Raw genomic sequence first — 23,649 nt, forward strand, 5'->3', positions numbered from 1 at the left:
GACATTATGATGATCATTCTTTCCAGCGCTTTGATACTTTGGGATATAATGAATGTTGTAGTAGCCTCAAAGACTCACCAACAAAGCTTTGAACCTTTTTTTCTTTTCTTGTGGGATGTTTAATGGTAAACACAGTAGTGTCACCCACAGTTTTTGGGTGTGATTTGACTTTAATTAGGGTTCTAAAATATCCTAGCATTCGAACTTGCAGTTAGTTTCATCATCTGCTGAAGCTCTCTTCAATAGGTTCCCTCTGAATAAATGACAATAAAGCAGTGGGCAATTATAATGGAAAAATTGGTTTGTAAGATAACATTAAGTTGAGTGTGAAAGGGAAGGAAACTCGCTTCCTTTTCTACCAGGGAATTTAGAGGGGAGTTAGGGAAGTTGAAAACTAAATATTTCTTTTAGTTCCACAGAAGTCATCAATTTCCCTGCTAAGCCAAGGTTCATGGCAAGGCTGTTACACCAGTTCTTCTTTATCACCAGCAGCACTATTCCTCTGAAAAAATAGCTACTGATTTAGATTCTGTGAGGAAAAGCAGCAGTCCACTCTGCTTTGTTCTTCATCCTCAACCATCTCAAGTAGTTACACTTGTGCCCCTCTACTGGATGATCTGCTCATTGACCTTGCAAGAGGTTTACCGGCAAAAATAATAAATAAATAAATAAATAAACCGTAGTTACTCCGAGTGCTCTGAGCAAGGTTAAAGCAATGAATTCATGGTGTGTCTTATCTCACAAGTCTGCTATTTTGCATAACAACTGTGCTGTAAAAACTCATTGCTTTTCTCATGATGATTACACAGAATGAATTAAACATGCAGGTGTTTGTAATTCATGAAAGAAGATATCTCTTTATGAGAAAAATGAGAGCAGAGTGTCAGAACATGTCTCGCAAAGCAGACTGTTGAAGCACTGCTCTGACAGTTCCTCGTTTTCCTGCCAGACTGAAATGTGATCTAAAGAAATGTGATAACCTAATCAGTTATAATGAGAGTGAATGGAACATTCCTGACATCGAGGCATCGCTAATTGGATGTTGAAGTGTTAGTTTGTTTGAAGTTAGCATTTCGTGCGCTTTTTAAAACAGTATTGATTCTTCAGAAGGATATTATAATAAATCCTTTAATTAAACAAACAGTCCAAACAAAGCAAAGAAAAATACAGACAGGCACATTATACAGTACATGTTCAATAATCAGAGGTGGTAAAAGTACAGACATTTTTTAATTAAGTAGAAGTACAAATACCTGTTTTTAAAAATACTCCAAGTGAAGTTGAAGTACTAAATCTACTTCTTTATGCAAGTAAAAGTAAAAAAAACTACAGGCTTAGTTTTGTATCACAGTATGAAATTACATAATTTATCAAAACACATCTTGTGGAAATTCAGTATGTGATTATAAATGACAACAGTAGAAGTAAGCTTTAAATTTGCAGTTTATTGAGCGTCCTTTACCTTTTAATCTAACCTCTCTTCTTCCTTCTGTCCTCTCTGCCTCACGTCTTTCTCCATCTCTGAGTAAAGTTCTCACTGTGTCCAGCAGCTGGACCTTTAGCCGACCACACATGGCGCAAAAATAGTTTGTGTGCTGATGTTTGTTGGGCGAATAGAAACGTTGCATTTCTATATACCTGCCAATTTAAAAAGTGTCACTCTGTTTTATACTCACTCCTTTTCAGTCGCAATAGCTAGATGCTGAAGTACCGCGACACATGCACTCCTACTGTAACCTCCGAGTAGAAACGCGAGAAACCTAAAGTAACGAGCCTGTTTTAAAAATGTGAAGTTTCATTGTTTATGTGGCTTGGTTGATTTATCGATAGCAAAGACATTTTTCAGTTCAGTATGAACAAAAATGTCCACACTTACATAATAATTAATTTAATTATATGTAAATGTATTATGTTATGTAAAAGAGTGTAGTGAAAATACAATTGAATTCATTTGTATGCATTCAGTTTATACCAATTACATATTTCAGCTGCATTTTACTTTGTTTATTTCTTCATGTTTATTAAAAGTGAAGAATTTATTTATTTATTGTGCAGTTAGTGTTAAAAAAGTCCTCCAACCTTACATTGCAGACGCTGTCTTTAATGTAATCAAAGAGCAGAGGTAAGCAAGGAATCTGTAGAGGAGAGCTTTCTAAATTTGTATCATGTTCTGTGTTCAGGACGATTTCACTTTTTCATATAATGGTGAGTAAGAAAGAAACACCTGTGGTAAGCTCTTATGAGTCAAGAGGCTTCATTATGGTCGTATTGTAAAGATATGACTATAATGAAGCTTAGTCAAAACTGTGGATTGTACAGTGATCGTACAACTAATGAATGAGAAACAGGATCTGTTTCTATACAAACATCCAATGTGTGTCTTTCATTTTCTTCATAGGTGTTAGGGTTAGGTGGTAAGTGAATATGGACCATATGATGGTTTTTGTGAAGCTGTTAATACAATGCACATAGTTTTGGACTTGTGATTGTCTTAGAACCATTTAAAGGACTGCTCATCTACTAAAATGTCATTATCCACTGAATCATATGAGGTCTATGAAAAGTACAGTGCATTACTGGTAATTATGGAGAGCTGCAGTAATATAATTAAGCATATATGCTACAGCTCTGCTGGGAAAATATCTAAATTCTGACTGCTCTGGTTGTAAAATGTTATTTGATCCCAAATACAGTTTTAGATAATAATTTATTAGGGATTTTTGCTAGGTAAGGCCATTTTAAAAGGGATGGTAATTATTTAAGTCACTAGGATCGCCACCTCTGTGGAAGGGAACGCTAGATTAGATCGTCCTCACCCTAAAAACATGTCCAGTTGTCCTTACAGCTTATCGATGTGGAATATTTGGTGCAGAACAAGCTGCCAGTCATATAAAAGATTGCTGACAGATCATTGACAGATGATATACCTATGGTGGGATGCCTGGGGAATGGAAGTGTACTGGTACTGATTTTCCAGAACAAGGCTGATATGCACAGTTGTAGTAACTAGAGAGGAATAAGTGAGCCACACCATGAGGCTGTGGGAAAGAGATGAAGCTGGGTTAAGAAGCAGGAGTATGGCTTCATGCTGAGGAAGAGGAGCTTTGCTGGAGAAGTACAGAGAAGGTCAGAAGCTACACTGTGTCTTTGTGGAGCCAGAGAAAGCATATGATAAGGTGCCAAGAGAGGAACTGTAGGACTGCATGAGGAAGTCAGGAGGAGCGATGAAGTATGTGAAGGTGGAGGACAATAACACAGCGATGAGGGGTGTGGTATGAGAGACAAAGGTTTCAAGCTGGCTGTGGGATTACATCAGGGTACAGCTCTGAACCACACCGTAAAAAAAAAATCCTAAAGAAACAGTAATATCCCGGCAGCTGGGGCGCCAGAATAATACCAGAAAATAGCTTTCACATGAAATACAGTTATTTTCAGTAATGACAATACAGTTTGTTGCCCTACTTTTACATGGGATTTTGCCTTTTTCAAGTGCTTTTAACTCATTCACTGCCATTGACGTCTATAGCCGTCAATTGCAGTGAATGAGTCAATGGGTTTAACTCATTCACTGCCAATGGCTGGCAGTGAATGAGTTAAACATTAAATTAGGAACATTTTAATGTGATTAAACAATGAAATTACCTATAAACAAGGTCAATGAATGCGGCAATATGAATAATAATACTTAAATGTACAGAAATATACAGTTAACAGTTGGTTTAAATAATAATGGATTGCATTCATGCAGCGCTTTTTGAGACCCTCAAAGCGCTTTACAATTCCCCTTTGGCCATCACCAGCAGGTGAAGTGTCTTGCCCAAGGACACAACGACCGAGAGTGTCTGAGCCGGGGCTCGAACCGGCAACCTTCTGATTACAATGCGAACCGCCAACTCTTGAGCCACGATTGCCCTAAATAACATTAATAATAATAATTATGTGATGTAAAAAAAGTTTATAAGAATCATTTCATATATTTTTCCATAGCATAACATTTGAATTCAACAGTTCAATCTTTCAAATAGAGCAGTAGAGAGTAGTGAAGAAGAGAGGGCAGACAGGGTGGAGTAGGTGAGAGGAGGGTCAGGGGTGATTTATGACAGAACAAGCAGATTTACAGCAAAGGATGCTGAATGCTTGCTATCATGTATGACTTGGGGAAGGTGGTGGTTATAACAAAAAAACTGGAGGTGGAGATGCAGAGGGTCAGTGTGATGGAAGACGATGCTGGGGAAAGGGTGAGAAGGAGGCAACCCATAAAGGGAGCAGCCAGAAGAAGAAGATGGATGGTTATTGCAGCATGGTTAGTGATGTGAGCTCTGGCAATGAAAAAGGTACTATAACAGAGTTTTATTATTTAAAACAAAGTTCGGTTAAAAAAATCCTCATTAAAATCTTTAAATTCCTTTCCTTTATGAAATATCGTTGCTCTGGAAACTGCCTTTCTTACACATTTTGTTGGGCAGTAGCTCCTCATATCTTGAGGAAAAATTGGAGTAGTATTCAATTCAATTCAATGTTATTTGTACAGCACCAAATCACAACAACAGTTGCCTCAAGGTGCTTTATATTGTAAGGTAGCCTACCCTAACCCAGGCTCCGGGAGGGGCGGGGCCATCTGCTGCGACCGGTTGGCATGAGAGAAGGAAGACAGGATAAAGACATGCTGTGGAAGAGATCCAAAGATTACTAACAAGTATGATTCAATGCAGAGAGGCCTATTAAACATATTCAGTCAATGCATCATGGGAATCCCTCAGCAGTCCAGTTATGCTATTGCAACCAAACTGGAAGCTGGTTCCACAGAAGAGGGGCCTGAAAACTGAAGGCTCTGCCTCCCATTCTACTTTTAAATACTCTAGGAACAACAAGTAGGCCTGCAGAGCGAGAGCGAAGTGCTCTAATAGGGTGATATGGTACTACAAGGTCATTAAAACAAGAGTAGTAGACACTTAAATGCAATATTTCTTTAAAAGTTAGGCATAGTAGGTTTGTACTGTTTAGTCATGTTGGACTAGAGCTCAGTTGCTCAATTGATGCAAAGTTTGTGTAGTGCATCCAAGCTGTCAGAGAACCAGTCTAAGTTTAAGTCACGCAAAAAACCAACCTCAGAGATAACATGTGATGGAATTCATTTGGCAGCTGTTTCCAGGAAGCGTCCTAGAAAAGTGGCAGTTTGGCATTGTTATAAATTCAGTTCAGTCCTGAGCCAAAGTAACTTTATACATGTGTATGAAAGTAACTTTACCATTCATTAAAGAAAGTTAATTTAGAGTTGTAAAAACGCAGAACAGATGGCAGACAACCCAGCACTCACCCCCATCATCACTAAGTGCTTAGAGCAGCTGGTCCTAGCACACTTCAAATCCTGTCTCCCCCCCACCCTGGACCCCCACCAATTCGCATACCGCCAGAACAGGAGCACAGAGGATGCAGTCTCCATCGCACTGCACTCTGTCCTCTCACACCTGGACAACAACAACAAATACGCCAGAATGCTGTTTATAGACTTCAGTTCAGCATTCAATACAATCCACCCCTCACAGCTCATCAGGAAACTGACAGACCTGGGCATCAGTTCCCTCATGTGCAAATGGTTACTGGACATCCTGACCAACCGCCCCCAACATGTCCGGCTGGATAACCGCTGCTCATCTACAATCACGATGAACACCGGTGTACCACAAGGCTGTGTGATGAGCCCTTTCCTCTACTCCCTCTTCACCCAGGACTGCAGACCTGCTGATGGTTCCAACACCATCATTAAGTTTGCAGATGACACCACGGTGATTGGCCTCATCAGTGACAACGATGAGGCCGCCTACAGGGAGGAGGTGGATCGTCTGGCTGAGTGGTGCGACACAAACAACCTGCTGCTTAACACTGAGAAGACCAAGGAGCTCATCGTGGACTACAGGAGGAATGCTGACCCACATCCACCCATCCACATTAAGGGGACGGCTGTGGAGCGTGTGAGCAGCTTCAAGTTCCTGGGAGTCCACATCTCCGAGGATCTCACCTGGACGACCAGCTGCTCCAAGCTGGTCAAGAAGGCTCACCAGCGCCTCTTCTTCTTGAGGACTCTGAGGAAGAACCACCTGTCCTCAGACATCCTGGTGAACTTCTATCGCTGCACCATCGAGAGCATCCTGACCAACTGTATAACAGTCTGGTACGGGAACTGCTCTGCCTCGGACGGCGTTGCAGAGGGTCGTGAAAACTGCCCAGCGCATCGCCGGAGCACCACTTCCTGCCATAAAAGACATCTACAGGAAGCGGTGTCACCCATCACATGGACTCTTCACCCTCCTGCCCTCTGGGAGGCGCCACAGGAGCCTCCGGACTAAGACCACCAGGTACCGGAACAGCTTCTTCCCCACAGCTGTCAGACTCCTGAACTCTGCCTCCTGACATCTGACCCACGTTAAACTCATGGACTGAACATACACACACACAATGGACAACTGTACCCTCAAACACACAATAATAACATGGACTGAACCACCACTCACAACCACCAGCACTTTATATAGCCTCTGTAGGAATTATATCTCACTTATCTTAACTGCACTACTGTATAGCTCTGTGTAAATAATCATTCTGTACATTCGATAATCTTTAATCCTACAACTGTTTACAACTTGCATAGTTCCCATTTCTGTATAGCTGTATATCTCAGATTCTGTAAAGTTATTTATTTCATATTCTGTATAGTTTTTCATATTTATATCCTGTTCATATCCTGTACATAGCTTGTACTCACTACAGCCTGTACATACTTATAGTTATAGAATATTCACAACATACTTCATACCGTGTACATTATAACATACCATAATAGACCCATTTCTGTAATATACTTACATATCTATATTATTGCTAATATATATTGTAATATATCTATATCACTAAGGCTACGTTCACACTGCAGGTCTTAATGCTCAATTCCGATTTTTTTGTCTCCTCGTTCACACTACAAATAAAATGCGACAGCAAACGCGCTCTAGTGTGAACGCTCAAAGCGGCCGCATGCGCAAAAGAAGACGTCACACACAACGCGCTCTGTTTAGACCCAGAGCAAACAGTATTGTTTGACTGATGGCCCTTAATGTAAAGACTTCGGACTTCATGTTTCCCGATTTTTGCTTTAAGTTATTTTGTTATTTACATAATAATGTAAATGACCTAATAATGATCCTTATTGCTGTTTTAGAGGAGCGCTGCTTCAAAGGATAGTTGCAGATTTCTGTCAGAACCTGCAGGTTATGCAGTACAAATAAAATGTTAACGTTTCTCCAACGTTGTCTTCCCAGCAGTTTCACCAGATGGCCAGGAAGCGTTCACGATGTCTTCTCTGGCGCTGATAATTGGCGTCTGTCTTGTGTCAGTGACGTAAAAGACGGATTTAATGCGACTTGACCGTTCACACAGCAGTCGCTTTCTGAGACATTGGATATGTATCAGATTCAGTACCACATACGAAAGTGACCCAGATCGGATTTGAAAATATCGGATTTGTGCTGTTCACACTGTCACACCATGATCGGATATGGGTCGCATAGGGTCAAAAAAATCGGAATTGATGCGCTTTCGCCTGCAGTGTGAACGTAGCCTAAAGCACTTCTGGATGGATGCAAACTGCATTTCGTTGCCCTGTACCTGCATGTGGAATGACAATAAAGTTGAATTCTATTCTATTCTATTCTAAAGGTTGTGCCAGGAAATGCATCCAGTATAAAAAATTTCACTTTCAGGGGGATGAAAAAGAAGTCATGAAATATACTTTTTGAAAGCCCCACAGATACACCTGGCTGAAGGTAATTACTTTTGTGTATTGCTTTTGTATTTGCAGAGAGGAGTTGATGATCAGTTCATCGTTTGACTCTTTGGAGGTTCTCCTGGACTCTTTTGGACCTGTCAGAGACTGCACCAAAGACAACGGTGGCTGCAGTCGCAATTTCCGCTGTATATCAGACCGCAAGCTTGATTCCACTGGATGTGTGGTGAGTCCTTTTTTTCTGTTATAAAACTGCCTGCAGTACCTCAGGTTTTGCTGAAAATCTAATCAAAAGTATTACTGGGCACCATACAGCCTTCATATAACTTTTTATGACTGATATGAGAGCATAGTTAGTACGGTCAGCAGATCCAAACAGTCGGGCTTTTTCGACTTGTGGTCACCTGGGATTTTTTTACTAGTTAATATTCCAACTTAACTTTGTGTGTGTAGTCTAAGTATAAACACAACTGCATGCCACAATGACCCACAAGGACAAATAGCAGATCGCCAGTCTCAGCAGATTGGTACTCTCTAATGCTTCTGAGTAGACACTTTGACTTTGCCTCTTGTCTCATATGCCTCTTAGCCTGACAACACATTCATTAACTCCAGGTGGTGCTTAGCAACCAGGAAATGTAGCAGCCAGGTTTGTTTTGTTCTCCATCTGTTGGGGGTTTCAGCAATAGCATTCTTGTTATTTGCAGAATCTTAGCACTGGCTGCTAGTGTTTTGCTTCTGCTAAATCCCCCACTTCTATTGATAAGCTGTCAGGCACCATCAGTCCTAACAATTTAATTTCTTTTCAAGTACTTTGATACACTTGAGTAGAGCCTTTGAGGTGGGTTTGGAAGATGCTATTTATGCAATCCAGTATTCTTCTTGCCTGTAATGCATCTCAACGAGAGGCAGAAGAGTTTGTGAGAGTTTTTTAAATGGGAAAATGCTTTTTATATAGAGGCAAGCATTTCCAGCCAATTATATACAGTATGCATGATAAACAGTTGCTCAGACAAGTAAATATTATTCAGGCATTATGGAAAACACATGCAGGAGTACATTTATTGACTTTCCTCATTTGGTTTAAATCATTAAGTTTGAGACTGCAGGCTAAAATTGCACGAGCTTCAAAAATGTGGAAGGAATATCGAAACCAGATCAATCAGTCTGTCTCAGGAGCTAATATATCTTATCCATAATGTTATTGTCTATTAGTCTCTTTTTAAGCTGAGAAATGTGCTATTTAAAATGTTAATTCAGTTAAAGTGGAGGAGTTCAAGTGTCTTGGGGTTTTGTTTATGAATGAGGGGAAAAGAAGAGTGGGAATTTCATCAGATGGATCGGTGGAACATCTGCAGTGTTCTGGAGGTTGTATCCGTCTGAGTGTAAGCAAAGGTTTTGATTTTCTGGTCAATCTGCATTCTTACTGCACCTATGGCCACAAGCTGTGGGTAGCGAATGAAAGAATGGGATACTAGTCATGGAAATAAGCCTCCTCCGAAGGGCTAGAGCCACTAGTCCACATAGAAAGGAGCCAGTTGGAAATACTTCTCCTGCACGCCTCTGAAATTAGTTGTTCTCGGGCATGGTCAGCTGTGCCTTGCTGCAAACACAGGACATGTTAGTGCACATCATAGTTCAATGCGTAATGCACTGTAAGCAATATACCCTGACTTTTTATTCTTTTGTTGTTGGAAGACTCTTTTAGCTGTCATACTTTCTAGCCCTGAATGAGTGCAACTAAATATTTGCCACTGCTTGCACTGAGGTTTGCATTAGCATAAATGCTAATATTGAGGACGGTCAGCTAAACAAAACAAGCTTCCTGTTCTACACTGCAAACAAAACTTAAAAGTGTGTTGATTTTTTTAAATGTTTATTCAAACATTTTTTACATTGTGACGTTGTTCAAGCTTATTTAGCTGGAGAAATCTGTCACACGTAAAGTATTTATTGTATGTATTGTGCTGTTCACCACCAGAAACGATAAACACTGTGAAAGAAGACCTGTAAGTAGCACCAGCATTGCACTGAAATGTAAGAAAGGGAGATATCTAATTTCCATCATGCACCAAGAGATGACTGAATGGATATTTTGGGTCAGAGTCATGTGGGTATTTTATTATGTGTTGTGTAGATAAGATTTTTTTCATGCTGGTCTCTCATGTGGGAAAGCACAAAAAGGAATATCAATATTTGGTTGTGACAACCTTCCTTTAGACATTACCGGATGATGTTAAACTAAAACTCGTGTTCTAGAAGACTGCTTTATGTTGCAGTGTGTTACAAATCCTTGACAAAAGCATCAGGAAAAAACCCAAATTTCTTCTTGATGAAATTAGTGTCAGGTGGATCCAAAGAAAAACTCTTAAAATATTCGTTTCCATGGAACTCCTTTTTCAAGTCTATTAATTATTTACCCTTCTCTGTATTTTCATCCCTGTGAGGATGTTCTACTGTAAATTTCTTTTAGAACTGAAAAAAGAACATAGATGTACTTGCAATGCATAATATGCACTGTGACACTGGTCTATAATTGTTCCTTTTTTCCATATATAAAATGTTCAGTGTGCTGCAACAAGAGGCTGCTAGCTAGATGTGACTGATAGACACGTATGTAGAGAACTGTAGTTAGACCAAAGATAAATAATCACTGCAGGGCTGAAAGATTGACAGGTGGGATGCATTATCTGTTCAATCTGTTTTCACACCCTTTTTCCTGTCTAATTAATACTAATACCACCTGTTTTCCAACATTTCCTTTCTAATGTTTGCATAAGCCAGACCTTCCCAAAGTGTGGGGCCCGCCCCCTAAGGGGGGTGCAGAGCCATTGCAGGGGGGGGCGCGGGATGAAAAGGGGGGAAAGAAAACAAAACGCTTGGACACTGCTAGCACGGGGCGCCCACACAAACGCAAAGCAGGAGATGAAGCATCGCTGAATATGTTTCCAAACCAACTTCATTCTGAGCCAAAGACGAGAAAATATGGTGAAGCAAATCTGCCCTTTGGCTTCACCTGCACAGGTGCCGAGGTAGGTCTCCCTGCAGGGTTGGCTTTCCCTTCGTCGGGAGCAGCGCTGGGCTGTTTAAATCACGGACAAACAGTATCCCACATTCTTGATTTTTAGTTCACAAACACATCTCATAATGACTAACTACTCCTGACATTTTGGAGATGTAAAACTTTTTTTCTTGTAAAACAAAGGGGGGCCCAGCAAAAAAAGTTTGGGAACCACTGGCATAAGCTCTCAGGAGTTGGAATGTTGGCAGTTGGTATCTCTTCTACTTTAGCTGCTTCACTCTGCAGTCTTTGATCTCTTATGCTTTAAAGGTTTCCTATTCTTTTTGAATGACACATGCCGTCATTGTCCCATTTTTTTTAACAACCACCTATTATTACAAGCAAAGCCACTGATATTCCGATACAGTATACCGCACAGGCACACATTCCTCTCCTGTCCATCACCATACAGGACCACTGTCAGCTCCCATTGCATATATTACTGTGATTTTTAGTAGTTGTCTTGTGACTGCTGAGCTAATAAACAAGCCTTTCATCTGTCTAATGAGGGTGGTAAACTGGCTGGGCCCTAGCGTTCTGATTCCACATTAATCAATTAACGCCTTGTCTCAGTCCACACTGCCAGAAGCTGCCCTGTGTGCATTTAATATCTTTTCTTTCGAGAGAGTCAAGTGATGCTGGCGGTCTGTGCTGACTGACCTCCTCCATCTAGCTGATATATTGCTCTCCTGAGGAGAGGCAGCATGCGGCACCTGTGGAAGTGAAAGCGTAATAATCACAAGATGATTGTGAGATTAATTAGCTTCTTCTTGTCACTTGTCTCCTCTGCAAAATGTTGGAAAACAAGGATGTTGTTGACAGAACAGATTGCCACCAAGATGGAATGACTAGAATAGCTGGGCACCATCCAAACAGCCCGTGTAGTGAGTTTTGTAGCTTGATACATAAACCTGCAGTACACAGGACATGCCAGTCATTGCTGCTGCTTACTTCTGTGTGTTTTGGTGTAGAGCTACTTTATAGAACCACCTTAGGCGTTTTGTGCACACAGTATAAGACAAGACTTAACTGGGACTGTTTGTGGTGTGTGACCGGGACAATGTTTATATCGGGGATGCAAAGAGAGTATGGAAAACAAAAGGGTCATCAGCACTGACTCTGAATCACATCTACAGACAGAGCTTCATAAAGTTCTGTCTTTAGACTAACAGCCAAAACTTCGTAGCTCTAACTTTTATATATTTTCTCAATACAAGTACAGAAAATGTGGGTAAAGTGTGTAGTAGTTTAATAAGACTGACAAGTGTGAATAATTATAAAAGAACAGAAAATTAGAAAAGAAATAACAAATAAAACCCTCAAATGTATCAAACTGTACTAATTTATAAAACTAGATACTAAAAAAGTAAACTGAAGTAACAATAGTTTCAAATTATTTTAGCAAATCCTTTGTCAAATACTCCAGGATTGTGGTATCTATAAAATCAATATGCTGATTATTTATTGTTTATATTATAACAGTCCAGATTTTTAATGTTAACAGACAACATGCTTATGAAGTAAAGCAGATGTTGTGTACAAAGTAGAAACAAGCAGGTCAATCAGATATTGTTTTTAGTGACTGTAGGTTGTGATGTAACTTATGTAGCATCCATCCATCGTAAGTGTTCTCTGTGGATGGATGTTCTTCCACCATCTAACTATGTCTCCAGTTAAAGCAACAGAACTCTACAGGAACAGAGGAAATGACTTCCTCCTTGTCACATGATGCTTTGGCAGAATTTCTTTGAGTCACACAGCTTCCACGGCCTCACTGAACTCCTCCCACATCTGAGATTTTATTTCAGCTGCTGCCAGCGCTGTGCATGTTTGGCTTCCTGATACCTGTCAACTACCTTCAGAGTCCCAGAAGCCACACGCATTTATCACTGTAAAGATAAACAATGGCAGTAGCTAGACCAGTGTTTCGACACACCACCAAACAAAAAGTTTCCCCGGCGCACCAGGTATAGCTCAGTTTGTCCCAGTATACCTTTTTTTGCTTTCTTCTGACCACTACTCAGGCTGGGCCTTCATCATCATCTTCATCTTTTCTCCAGGACCCAGGTCAGACTGACTACTTTTTCTTTTCAAATATTTATCTATTTATATTGCGTCGTCTCACTCACAGCATAACTATTATGTAATTCTTCTTCGTCTTCTTCTGTTTTACTAGCAGTTAGCAACCCATTTTATTAGAGCAGGTAGTTGTACTGCCCTCTAGTGGTAGAGAATGTAAATGTTCTGCCCATTACTCACGCCGGGCGCTTAGAGTACTAATCAGGTGGAATCTTCCACGACACACCTGATCATTTCTCACGGCACACCTATGTGCCACGGCACAGTGGTTGGGAAACACTAAGCTAGACAACTGAGTGTGTGTTCATATAAATAGGATAAGAGGAATTAAGGTGGTTCTGAAGACAAAAGAGTTGGGGTCGAGCTTATTACTATTGAGGTGTTCCTAACAAAGTGTCCAGTAATAATAATTAGGTCAGTAATATTATATTAGTATGTTGTATATTCCCCATTATGATATGAATATGTAATTCCCATAAGGAAAATAGAACGTCTGTACTCTCGTATGTATTTTGACTCCTTGCTCATAGATATTAGTAAACTGAATAATATTTTTAATATATGCAGTCTTTCCCTTTGATGAGGGTACAATACTATGCTCTCAACTTAACAGTTTTAAATGAATCTGAAAGAGACACCACTTTTTTTTGATGCTTTTCAGTTTATAATGATATAACCTAATTCAACGTTGAACCATTGGTCAACTGAAGGTATAAACAATCAAAACAACAAAGATGTAATAGCTTTACATCTCAATAACTGTTGGTTTATCTCCACAAACTACAGTCTATAAGGCCAAACAGTTCTACAGACATGCGCTCACCACAGCACAAATCACCTCTAAAAAGGCTTCATGTGACAAAGAACTAACCCCCTTTGCTCCTCTTCATTAAATCTGGCCAGCCTCAGACTATATACTTGAAACTCATCCAAAATATGTACAGTATACTGTACAAAATATGTACAATACCGCATAAGACCAACAAATACACGGCTTGCAGCCAGGTGCCCTTTAATAATATTTCTGAACGGCACCATACTGTATGGAACTGGCTAAAGTACTTCTTCTCTCCTGTATTGGTGTTATTCCCTTTAGGCAGCAAAAAACAATCTTGACTCAGATCACATTTTGGGACACTAAGCAGTGCTGAGTGGAGTCAATACCTGGCAGAGATGTAGGTAGACCTCAGCCCTGAGGAGGAATAGGAGCACATTAGATTGTCACTTCTGATGTTTTCTCTCCTCGGGTCACTGGACTTCTGTGTTTATGTGTTTGAAATTAGAAGTTTAATAAAAGGAAGCGCTCATCTACTGCGTTTTGTATGTGATGTTCAGTATTAACTTTATTTGAAAATAATACATTATTTGTTAGATGAAGATGAAGGTGGAAAGATTAATGGCACAAACATAAATGAATCTACTGTCGCATTAATAATAATAAAAAAATATATAATTGTAATAGTAGAAATACACATCCTGAACCAGAATCACAAGTTGAATGTGACAGTTTTAATATGATGTAAAAGATGAGGTAGTTCCTCTGCTCATAACAATCGGAAACCATACGTGATTTAGATTTGGAAAAACTCTCCTTCAGGTTTAAAGATCACTTGAAACATATCACTGTGTCCTGTTCTGTTCCTGACCAGACATCAGCTCCTGAATCAAACCATCTCATTTTGGTGTCTAGGTTTATAACCCCCGAGACCACACAGCAGTTTTTAAAGAGTGAGCCTGCGCTGTCAGGCCAGAAGCATGACGCCTGCCATGTTTGTTATCTTTTACAATATTCACAAAGGTGCAGACCATGAATTTGTCACTCAGACTCAGGGTGGAGCCGTGATGTATTATTTTAATGTGCTGATGGAGAACATTTCATATAAACCACTTGAAGTGGTACATGTCTTTGGAAGATGTCATGTACAATCTTCCAGTCCAAATGTAACTCCCACCCTGTTCATCAGCCAGACTAAGCTCTCTATGTCTCTTGTCCCAAATGAAATCAAGTGTGAAAACTTGCATCGCAGATGCATAAGTGCAGTTGGTAGGAGCAGGGCTTTCACGAAGCAGCAAAAATGGGACATGTCCTTGTCATTCTTCATAATGCTTTCTTCATCGGTGTCACGGCTTGATGTAGTTCTCTCTCGCTGCAGACGGAGATGTTCCTAAGCACTAAAAATAATTATGCCAGTATTAGCATATAGTCTTTTTCTTCTAGTCAGTATAAATGTCTGTGGATACTGGTGTATTGGATCCTTTTTATTAAAGAACCCTTCACAATCATTTTATCCCAGATTCTGCAGTGTTGTGCCAGAACCCTATGGCAGTTAAATCAGTCAAAGTTTTGGTATCAAAGAACAGGACCCCACATAGCAGACAGGTCTAGCCCAGATCTGGTGTCAACCCGGCACTGCTGGCTGACTTCTGGCATGTTAAGTGGTATGTCATCCAAATATGGGCCAGGCCTGGCGTAGATGGCACTGTTTATGTGATGGCATGCCACATCTGGCCTGATTATGGTTTGGTTTATGTGGCCCAGGCTCATAGAAAACAGGTCTTCCCCTGATCCAGCATCAAACTGGCACTTCTGACTGACTGGTGTCATGGCAGGGTGTCTGTCAACCTGATGTTGGCCAAGTCTGGCAATGATGGCACTATTTATGTTCCTATTTTCCTATTTTAGGTAGAAGACCCAAATGCTATGTTGCAATACTATATTGCTGTGGTTGCCAATGTTTCAAATGCAGGTTTGACAGGTTTGTGAGTGTAAACTTTATCCAAAACCTACTGAGGGTTTACTCATGTTTACCACTGGGTGGCTGTAGCTCAGGAGGTAGAGCTGGTCACCTACTGATCGGAAGGTTAGTGGTTCGATCCCTGGCTCCTCCAGGCTGCGTGTTGAGAGTATGAATGTGTGTGAATGTAGTAAGGCAGCACTCGGTTTAGAGAAAGTGTTATTGGGTGAATGTTGTATAGAGCACTTTCAGTAATCCGGGAGAGTAGAATAGTGCTATATAAGAATCTGTCCATTCTGTGTCTGAACAGAGTTTTGTCATGTCTTTTTTGCACTATTGTGTTCCGGCACATGTTGTTATTACATGGCTTGATTAAGGTACACCTTAGGCTGACATCTGGGGCCAGAGCTGAAACTGTTCTGGGCCAGCACAGGGCCACCAGTGTGTCTGCAACTGGCCTTGTGCTGACCCATGTGTGGGCCACCTCTGGCAAAACAAATCTGGGCCACCAAAGGGCCGTCATTCTTTGCGGTATGTGGGCCAGATCCAGGCCATACCATTTTTGCGATGTGGGACCATTGCTATAATTGCAAATAGAAATGTACCAATTGCAGTTTTCTTGGCTGATTTCAATTTCCGATTGTTCTCTTACTGTGACGTGTTGGTAAAGATTGTTACAGATTCTGATTTTTTTCGAAGAAGTAAAACTGGCAGCATAATACAGTAAATGATTAAACATTAGAGTTTCTTCTCTCACTTAAGAAAACTGAAAATAAAGTGCTCTGCTACTAGACAGAGGTACTCTTAATTCCGTTGTTTTCATTCTAAGTCTGTTGTTTGTTTTAAACTTCCATTGTTTTCATTCAAATTCCGTTGTTTTCATTTGAATTCTTTTCTTTTCATTCTAATTCCATTGTTTTAATTCAAATTCTGGTCTGTTCATTCTAATTCCGTTGTTTTCATTTGAATTCTATTCATTTCATTCTAATTCCGTTCATTTCATTGAAATTCCGTTGTTTTCATTCAAATGCCATTGTTTGTTTCTAACTTCCATTGTTTTCATTCAAATTCCGTTGTTTTCATTCAAATTCTTTTCTTTTCATTCTAATTCCGTTGTTTTCATTCAAATGCTGTTGTTTTCATTCTAATTCCGTCGTTTTCATTCAGATTCCATTGTTTGTTCTCAAATTCCATTGTTTTGATTCAAATTCTATTCATTTCATTCTAATTCCATTCTTTTCATTGATATTCTGTTGTTTTCATTCAAATGCTGTTGTTTTGATTCAAATTCTATTGTTTGTTTTAGAATTCTGTTGCTTTCATTCAAACTCTGTTCTGTACATTCTAATTCCATTGTTTTCATTCAAATTCCGTTGTTTGTTTTCAAATTCCGTTTTCATTCTAATTCTACTCTTTTTATTCAAATTCTATTGTTTTAGAATTCATTGTTCATTCATTCATTGTTTTGATTCAAATTCTGTTCTGTTCATTCTAATTCTGTTGTTTTCATTAAAAATTCTATTCATTTCATTCTAATTCCGTTCATTTCATTGAAATTCCATTGTTTTCATTCAAATGCTGTTGTTTTTATGCAAATTCCGTTGTTTTTGATCAAATTCTGTTCTTTTCATTCAAATTCCATTGTTTGTTCTCAAATTCCGTCGTTTTCATTTTAATTCCATTGTTTTCATTCAAATTCTGTTGTTTTCATTCAAATTCCGTTGTTTTCATTCAAATTCTGTTCTTTTCATTCTAATTCCATTGTTTTGATTCAAATTCTGGTCTGTTCATTCTAATTCCGTTGTTTTCATTCAAATGCTATTCATTTCATTCTAATTCTACTCTTTTATTCCAATTCTATTGTTTCTTTTAGAATTCTGTTGTTTTCATTCAAATTCCGTTGTTTTTGTTCAAATTCTGTTCTTTTCATTCAAATTCCATTGTTTGTTCCCAAATTCTGTTGTTTTCATTCAAATTCCGTCGTTTTCATTTTAAATAACTTAAAATGAGTGTTGTGTTTTAGCTTACTAAACAAAAGCAGATGAAACAAGTTTCATAACAAAACAAATGTCCAGTACTTACATCACCTGAATAGGATATCGACCCTATTCTCGGTTTCACTTGTCTCCATAATTTTTCTTGTACCTGCTTTTTATCGCTCATTAGTTCAGGCACCTTCAAACCTAAAGCTGTATTACAGCAGACACGTTTCACACGGTATAAATAATCCTTCTCTGTTCAAAAGTAATACACATGCGGTTTCCCTTTTGTGAGCAATTTGGACCAAAGTAACAAAGCTCTTTTTTTCAAGTTGATAAAGAAAGTTTTTTTTCCTCTAATTTACCAAACGAGAAGCTCACATTCGCATTCTCCAAGTCGATAAAGTTTAGCAAAGAGATTACTTGTTTTAATATACTTTGTGGATATCTGTTCACTACGATTCGTTACAGATTGTAAGATCATTACCCATATGGAAAAGAAATAGTAAAAACTTGTGATTATATGTAAATCATATGAGGCTTACATGATTTACTCATGAAAGTGGCCACTTTCTCATTACTTTCATACATTGTTTTAGTAAGTATCCAAAACATACAAGTTTCATTATATAATTTTTCAAGGGATCTTATATTTAGGTTTGAAGGTCGCCGGTTCGATCCCTGGGCTCTCTGTCCTGGTCGTTGTGTCCTTGGGGAAGACACTTTACCCTACTTGCCTACTGGTGTTGGCCAGAGGGGCCGATGGCGCGATATGGCAGCCTCGCTTCTGTCAGTCTGCCCCAGGGCAGCTGTGGCTACAACTGTAGTTTGCCTCCACCAGTGTGTGAATGTGAGAGTGAATGAATAGTGGTATTGTAAAGCGCTTTGGGTGCCTATAAAAGCGCTATATAAATCCAATCCAATCCATTATTATATCTGTTTTCACTCTTATATGCTTTTCATACAAGTTTCACACAAGACAGATACAAACTTTATAAGATTTATATACATCTTTTCCATATGGGTACATTTCTGAATGGAAAATGGCAGTTTTAGAATTACCGACAGTGCTGACAGTTCCAGCAATCAATAAAGGAGAGCATCCATGGTCAGGAAACATGACCTTTCCTTTATAGACAGGTCTATCGTTGCAGTGCCTCCACTTGACCTGAGTCTTCATCCATATTGTGCTTTCTGCACTTTGCTGTGAAGGAGGTGAGAGGGGTTACTAGAAGGCCAAGGTTCCTGCACTCAACTTCCTCACCATTACATCCAAAGGAGACTGGAATGAGGAGCCTAGTGCTCTGTGATAAGCTGACCTTTGACTCACAGTGTTAATCTAATCACATGCTATAATAAAACCCTCTCCAGACAATTTTCTCTGCTAAGAAACATGAAAGGAAAGTGAAATGTTGGAATAATGTTTTAGGTTAAGAAAATGTGATGTCTTTAACAGACTATTAATGAAATGATAAGTTACTCTGCGAACATTCCTGTGGGCTTTCTTCTCTCTCTCTCTCTGCTGTAAACCTTTTAAGTTTTTGGCAAATATATCATCCCAGTTCTCTGTTTGATGCATCAGTCAATGTGCATTTTAATTCTCTAACTGGCCTTTTGATTAAGATATTTAAGGTTTCATGACCTTAATATACGTGGTTATACAAATAAGTGCCAAGGTAATATTTCCCAACATACAGTACAGCAGTATGAAAAACCATAATGTCATAAAGAGGAATAATAAGAAGAAGAAAATGCAAACAAGTAAAACAAAGGTTAACACGTCATCTTTTCAATTCAATTTCATAAATATCGCAGAAAGAAGCTTTTTTGTACCTTATATGTGCTAAGTTTCAGCTAATGCATGCACAGTTGTTTAGGAAACTGTATTCATAAACTGTGTGGGTACAATGCACAGACACATATTAAAGATGTTCATCGGCCTGATGAAGCGGTAAGTCTTGTCCCTAAACTAGTGACCTTTCGGTGTACTCAGTTGGAAACAAATTGTGGGTACTGTTTTGTTGATCATCTACCCCCACATGAAGTGGCTGGGTAATGAGCTTAAAGGATCTAGCAATTGTCCAGGATGTGTAAAATTAGGTTTTACACATCCTGCGTAATTTTTTAAAGGGAAAATGTTATTTTCTCTTTATCTCTTAAACAGCTACTTACTTGTTTATATTGAGTAAAACACCATAAATGCCTTGAGAGACACAAAATATGAAAATGCATCTTGTATACATTTTTTGCTTGTTGAAACTGCAAAAAAAAAACCTGAAGGATTTCTTCAAAAATATTTCTTGGTAATTGGGGATTGGGTGGACATTAAGATGCATAACCACTATGTGTGGTGATTTTACTTTTTACCAGGTCAAGTTAGTAAGTAACTTAGATCATTTGAAGTATGTGTGAAAAGAACATTGTCAAAGGACTTCTGTGTAATCTGGTGAAAAATAAAGTGCATCATTAGTTACAGAGGAATGAAGAGGGTAAGCAGCAAGGTGCTGCTAATGAAATGCAGCTGATTCTATGAAAGCAGGTGTGTGTTAACACAATGTCACAATTTTGGTAGAAGTGAACATCCCAGGAAATTCACCCCAAGGTCAGACTGTGCAATGCTCAGAGAAATTGCAAAGAAATCCAAGAGCTACATCCTAGACTCTATTGGCATGCTAAATGTTAAAGATGATTATAGTACAATTAGAAAAAGATGTGTCTGAAGGGTACTCTCTACAAAAAGCATCAGAGTAAAGCTTAGGTTTACATATTTGCTCCTGAAATAAGCACAAGATTGTGGATCTATGTCTTTTGGCCAGAAAGACTATTGTGGAGATGTCTGGCCACAATGCACAGTGCTTCATTTGGCGAAAAAGCCAAACAGCATATCAGCACCTCATACCTATTGTCAAGCATGGTGGTGGAGGGGTGATAATTTGATAAATTGATAATTTGTTCGGGTATTTTGCACCTATTAAGTAAACCATGAACTCATCGGTATGTCAAGGTATTCTAGAGTCAAATGTGAGGGCATCTGTCTGACAGCTGAAACTTGGCCCACATTGGGTCAACAGTAGCACAATCACCTGTAGATCTACAACAGATTGACTGGGACACAGCAAAACATCTAAATTCTTTTCATTTGTAGAAGTCTAGAACTAAACCTGATTAAAATTTGTGCTGTGACCTTAAGACAGCTGTACATAAATAAAGGCCCCAAAACCTCAATGAACTCAATGTGAAGAAGAGTGAGCTAAAATTCACTCTGATAAAGTCTCTCAAATCATTAGTTCAAGTTATCCGGTTGTTCAGTCTGACGTCACTAGCCGTGTCTGGACCTAAACTCCGCTGCAGGTCCATATATCAAACGATCACTATGGCATTACTGAGAGTTGAAAAACTGTCTAAAGTCTTTCATCTTTAATAAAATGATCAGCGTTCTGCTCTACCAGGTGTAACAATTGAGTTTAACATCCAGGCATCCATGAAAACGGAATTTATGACATTTAACGGAGTTAGAAGTTAGCAGGGAGTTAGCTCGCTAGCTTCTATCTAAATACAATATAGCATGTCCTGACTGCGGGGTTTTGGAAACAAATTAAAACGTACAGCTCTGTTATCACTTCCAGCATAAATGAAGACAGAAAACTAAACAGCAGTGACGTTTGTAGGGTTACTGAAGTTGGGCTAGCTGGTATATAATGATGTGCTACGTGACCGCTAGCGACACAGCTAAGTTAGCATAATATAAACAAGCTAACTTTTTTTCCACTCGATAAAAGTTAACGTGAGTGTTCTCGGTGGTCAGGAACAAATGTAATCGCATGGCAGGATGCTGTAAAAGGACCAAACTTCAGCCAGGAGAACAACTGAGATAATCCATCCACAATACGAGGTTAGTCATTCATATACTGCTGCATGGGCTGGGCTGTAGTTACATCCTAAGGTTTTAAAAACTGAGCTTAAATAAATGATTAGCGGTAATAAAAGCCGAGGGAGGTCAACAGTGATCACTGACTGTTTTAGGAGCTTTTTGAGATTAAATAGAAGAAAATACAAAACATTAAACATGTTAACAACACAAAAGCCATATTAAACGCAGACTACTTTAGACCCGGAAGTAAGATTCGTCACGTCATCACTTAACAATCGGATAGCCGCTAAAGGTGGTTTAACAAGCTACTAAATCATGGTGTGTACTTCCAGTGAAAAGGTTCTTTTCCACATGACTGTACTTTTGGCTTAACAGGATCAATTTACTTTCCTATTGTTTTCAATCGCTGCCATTAATTATTCATATGAAAATGAAAAATAATATAAGAATAAAAAAAATAAATAATTGACAGAGTATGAAAATAAACATGACATGAACAAAATAATCACAATAAACAATGTTTTGAAGGCATAGAGCCTAATAACCTTTTACTATGCACGACCCTTTCATGACAGATGTATAATTATAATATATAATTCTGCACACAAATATCACAATATTATAAGTAATTGAAAGGATGGAAAATTATCGTGTCTTTGGAGTGATTTTCTTCAAATTGTGGCACAGTTATTACATTAATGCTTTTAGTAACTGAAAGAACAAAATCACAGATACAAGCAGCGGAAATGAGCTTCCTCCAAAGGGCAGCTGGCCTCAACCTTAGCGATAGGGTGAGAAGTTCGGCCATCCGGGAGGGGCTCAGCGTAGAGCCGCTGCTCCTCCACATCGAAAGGAGCCAGTTGAGGTGGTTGGGCATCTGACAAGGATGCCTCCTGGGCGCCTCCTGGGTAATGTCCCACTGGGAGGAGGCCCCGGGGCAGACCCAGGACACGCTGGAGAGATTATATCTCTCTGGCCTGGGAACACCTTGGTGTTTCCCCGGACAAGCTGAAGGAGGTGGCTGGGGAGAGGGAGGTCTGGGCTTCTCTGCTTAGGCTGCTGCCCCCACGATCCTGCCCGGGATCAGCTGAAGAAAATGGATGGATGCTTTAATTTATGTCCAAGAGGGAACATCTTGAAAAAAATCACACCTCAAATATTTTGCACATGTGAAGTAGATTAACTACTGTCATGTCTACTTGCTGAATATGAAATTCCTTCACAATGAAAGAAATTCTTTGAATAAGTCAAATTTCCAATTCTCCTTCTTGATTAGGACTTGATTAACATTTTCCACTGAAGACTTTTCCTCACGGTTTAAGTCTTCAGTCATTGAATCTCTGTACCAGTTTGCCTATTGGACAAATTTTAAAAGTGCATAGCTTACCCAACTTCTGTTGCATGGATTTGTTGCTGTTTGGCAATAGCACAGGGCTGATTCCCTTAAGCCTCAAAAGCACTGAAAGAATTTATCTCCATTAAGAAACAGAATTAAAAGTGGTGGTTCAAGGGGTTTTCTAGAGTAGCCTTTGTACTGCATGCTTGCTTTCTACAACAGAACAGACAGCACTCTCACTCACTGTCTGGTTATTAAATATTCTAAGATAAATGGTGATTACTTTGCCTTCAAAGACTATTTTGTTTGTGTCAGTGGATGGTCATTATCTAGTAACCTGCGTGTTCCTTTGGAGAAGAAATGTGTCCTTTCCAGGTAGTTACTAATAAATACCGGAAATGCCTTTCACAATAACCGAGAATGCTGTCATTGGTTTACTTTCAGGGTTGGTCTAGCACACTAATCAACTCGGCTACTGACTTTCTTCAATTTTTTTGTCATTCTTATTGTTCATGTAGTGTGGTAAGTCTACTTTTCAAACCTGCCAAAATGTAGCAGGAATCAGCATATTAGAGAGTCCAATTTCTATTTTATAAAGGCAGAATCTCGTAGAAAGATTGCTACATTCTCAGATGAAATTCAACTTTTTAGCAAGAGCCAGTTTCTTGCAGTTGTTGTAGTTGATGTGCAGCTGTGTGAATTCCAATCCTGAACAGACTTTTCAGTTATGCGGCATAACGCTTCACCCACAGGTTTGTCAGTTTGAAAATTTGCTAATAAGTGTCACAACTTCATTTTCTAGCACTTAGCT

At 39.2% G+C, this 23,649-nt stretch overlaps 1 protein-coding gene across 6 annotated transcripts in view; it reads left to right on the forward strand.

Moving 5' to 3' along the window:
- astn1 (astrotactin 1) overlaps positions 1–23,649 on the forward strand; it is a 476,318-nt gene that overhangs the window by 208,184 nt on the left and 244,485 nt on the right. For all 6 annotated transcript variants that reach the window (XM_026150134.2, XM_026150137.2, XM_026150138.2 and 3 more), the window contains one exon: positions 7,853–8,003. In XM_026150134.2, the coding sequence (XP_026005919.1) occupies positions 7,853–8,003 (151 nt within the window). The remainder of the gene's footprint in view (positions 1–7,852; positions 8,004–23,649) is intronic.

The sequence above is a fragment of the Astatotilapia calliptera genome, chromosome 18 (assembly GCF_964374335.1).
Source record: "Astatotilapia calliptera chromosome 18, fAstCal68.1, whole genome shotgun sequence".
NCBI lineage: Eukaryota > Metazoa > Chordata > Actinopteri > Cichliformes > Cichlidae > Astatotilapia > Astatotilapia calliptera.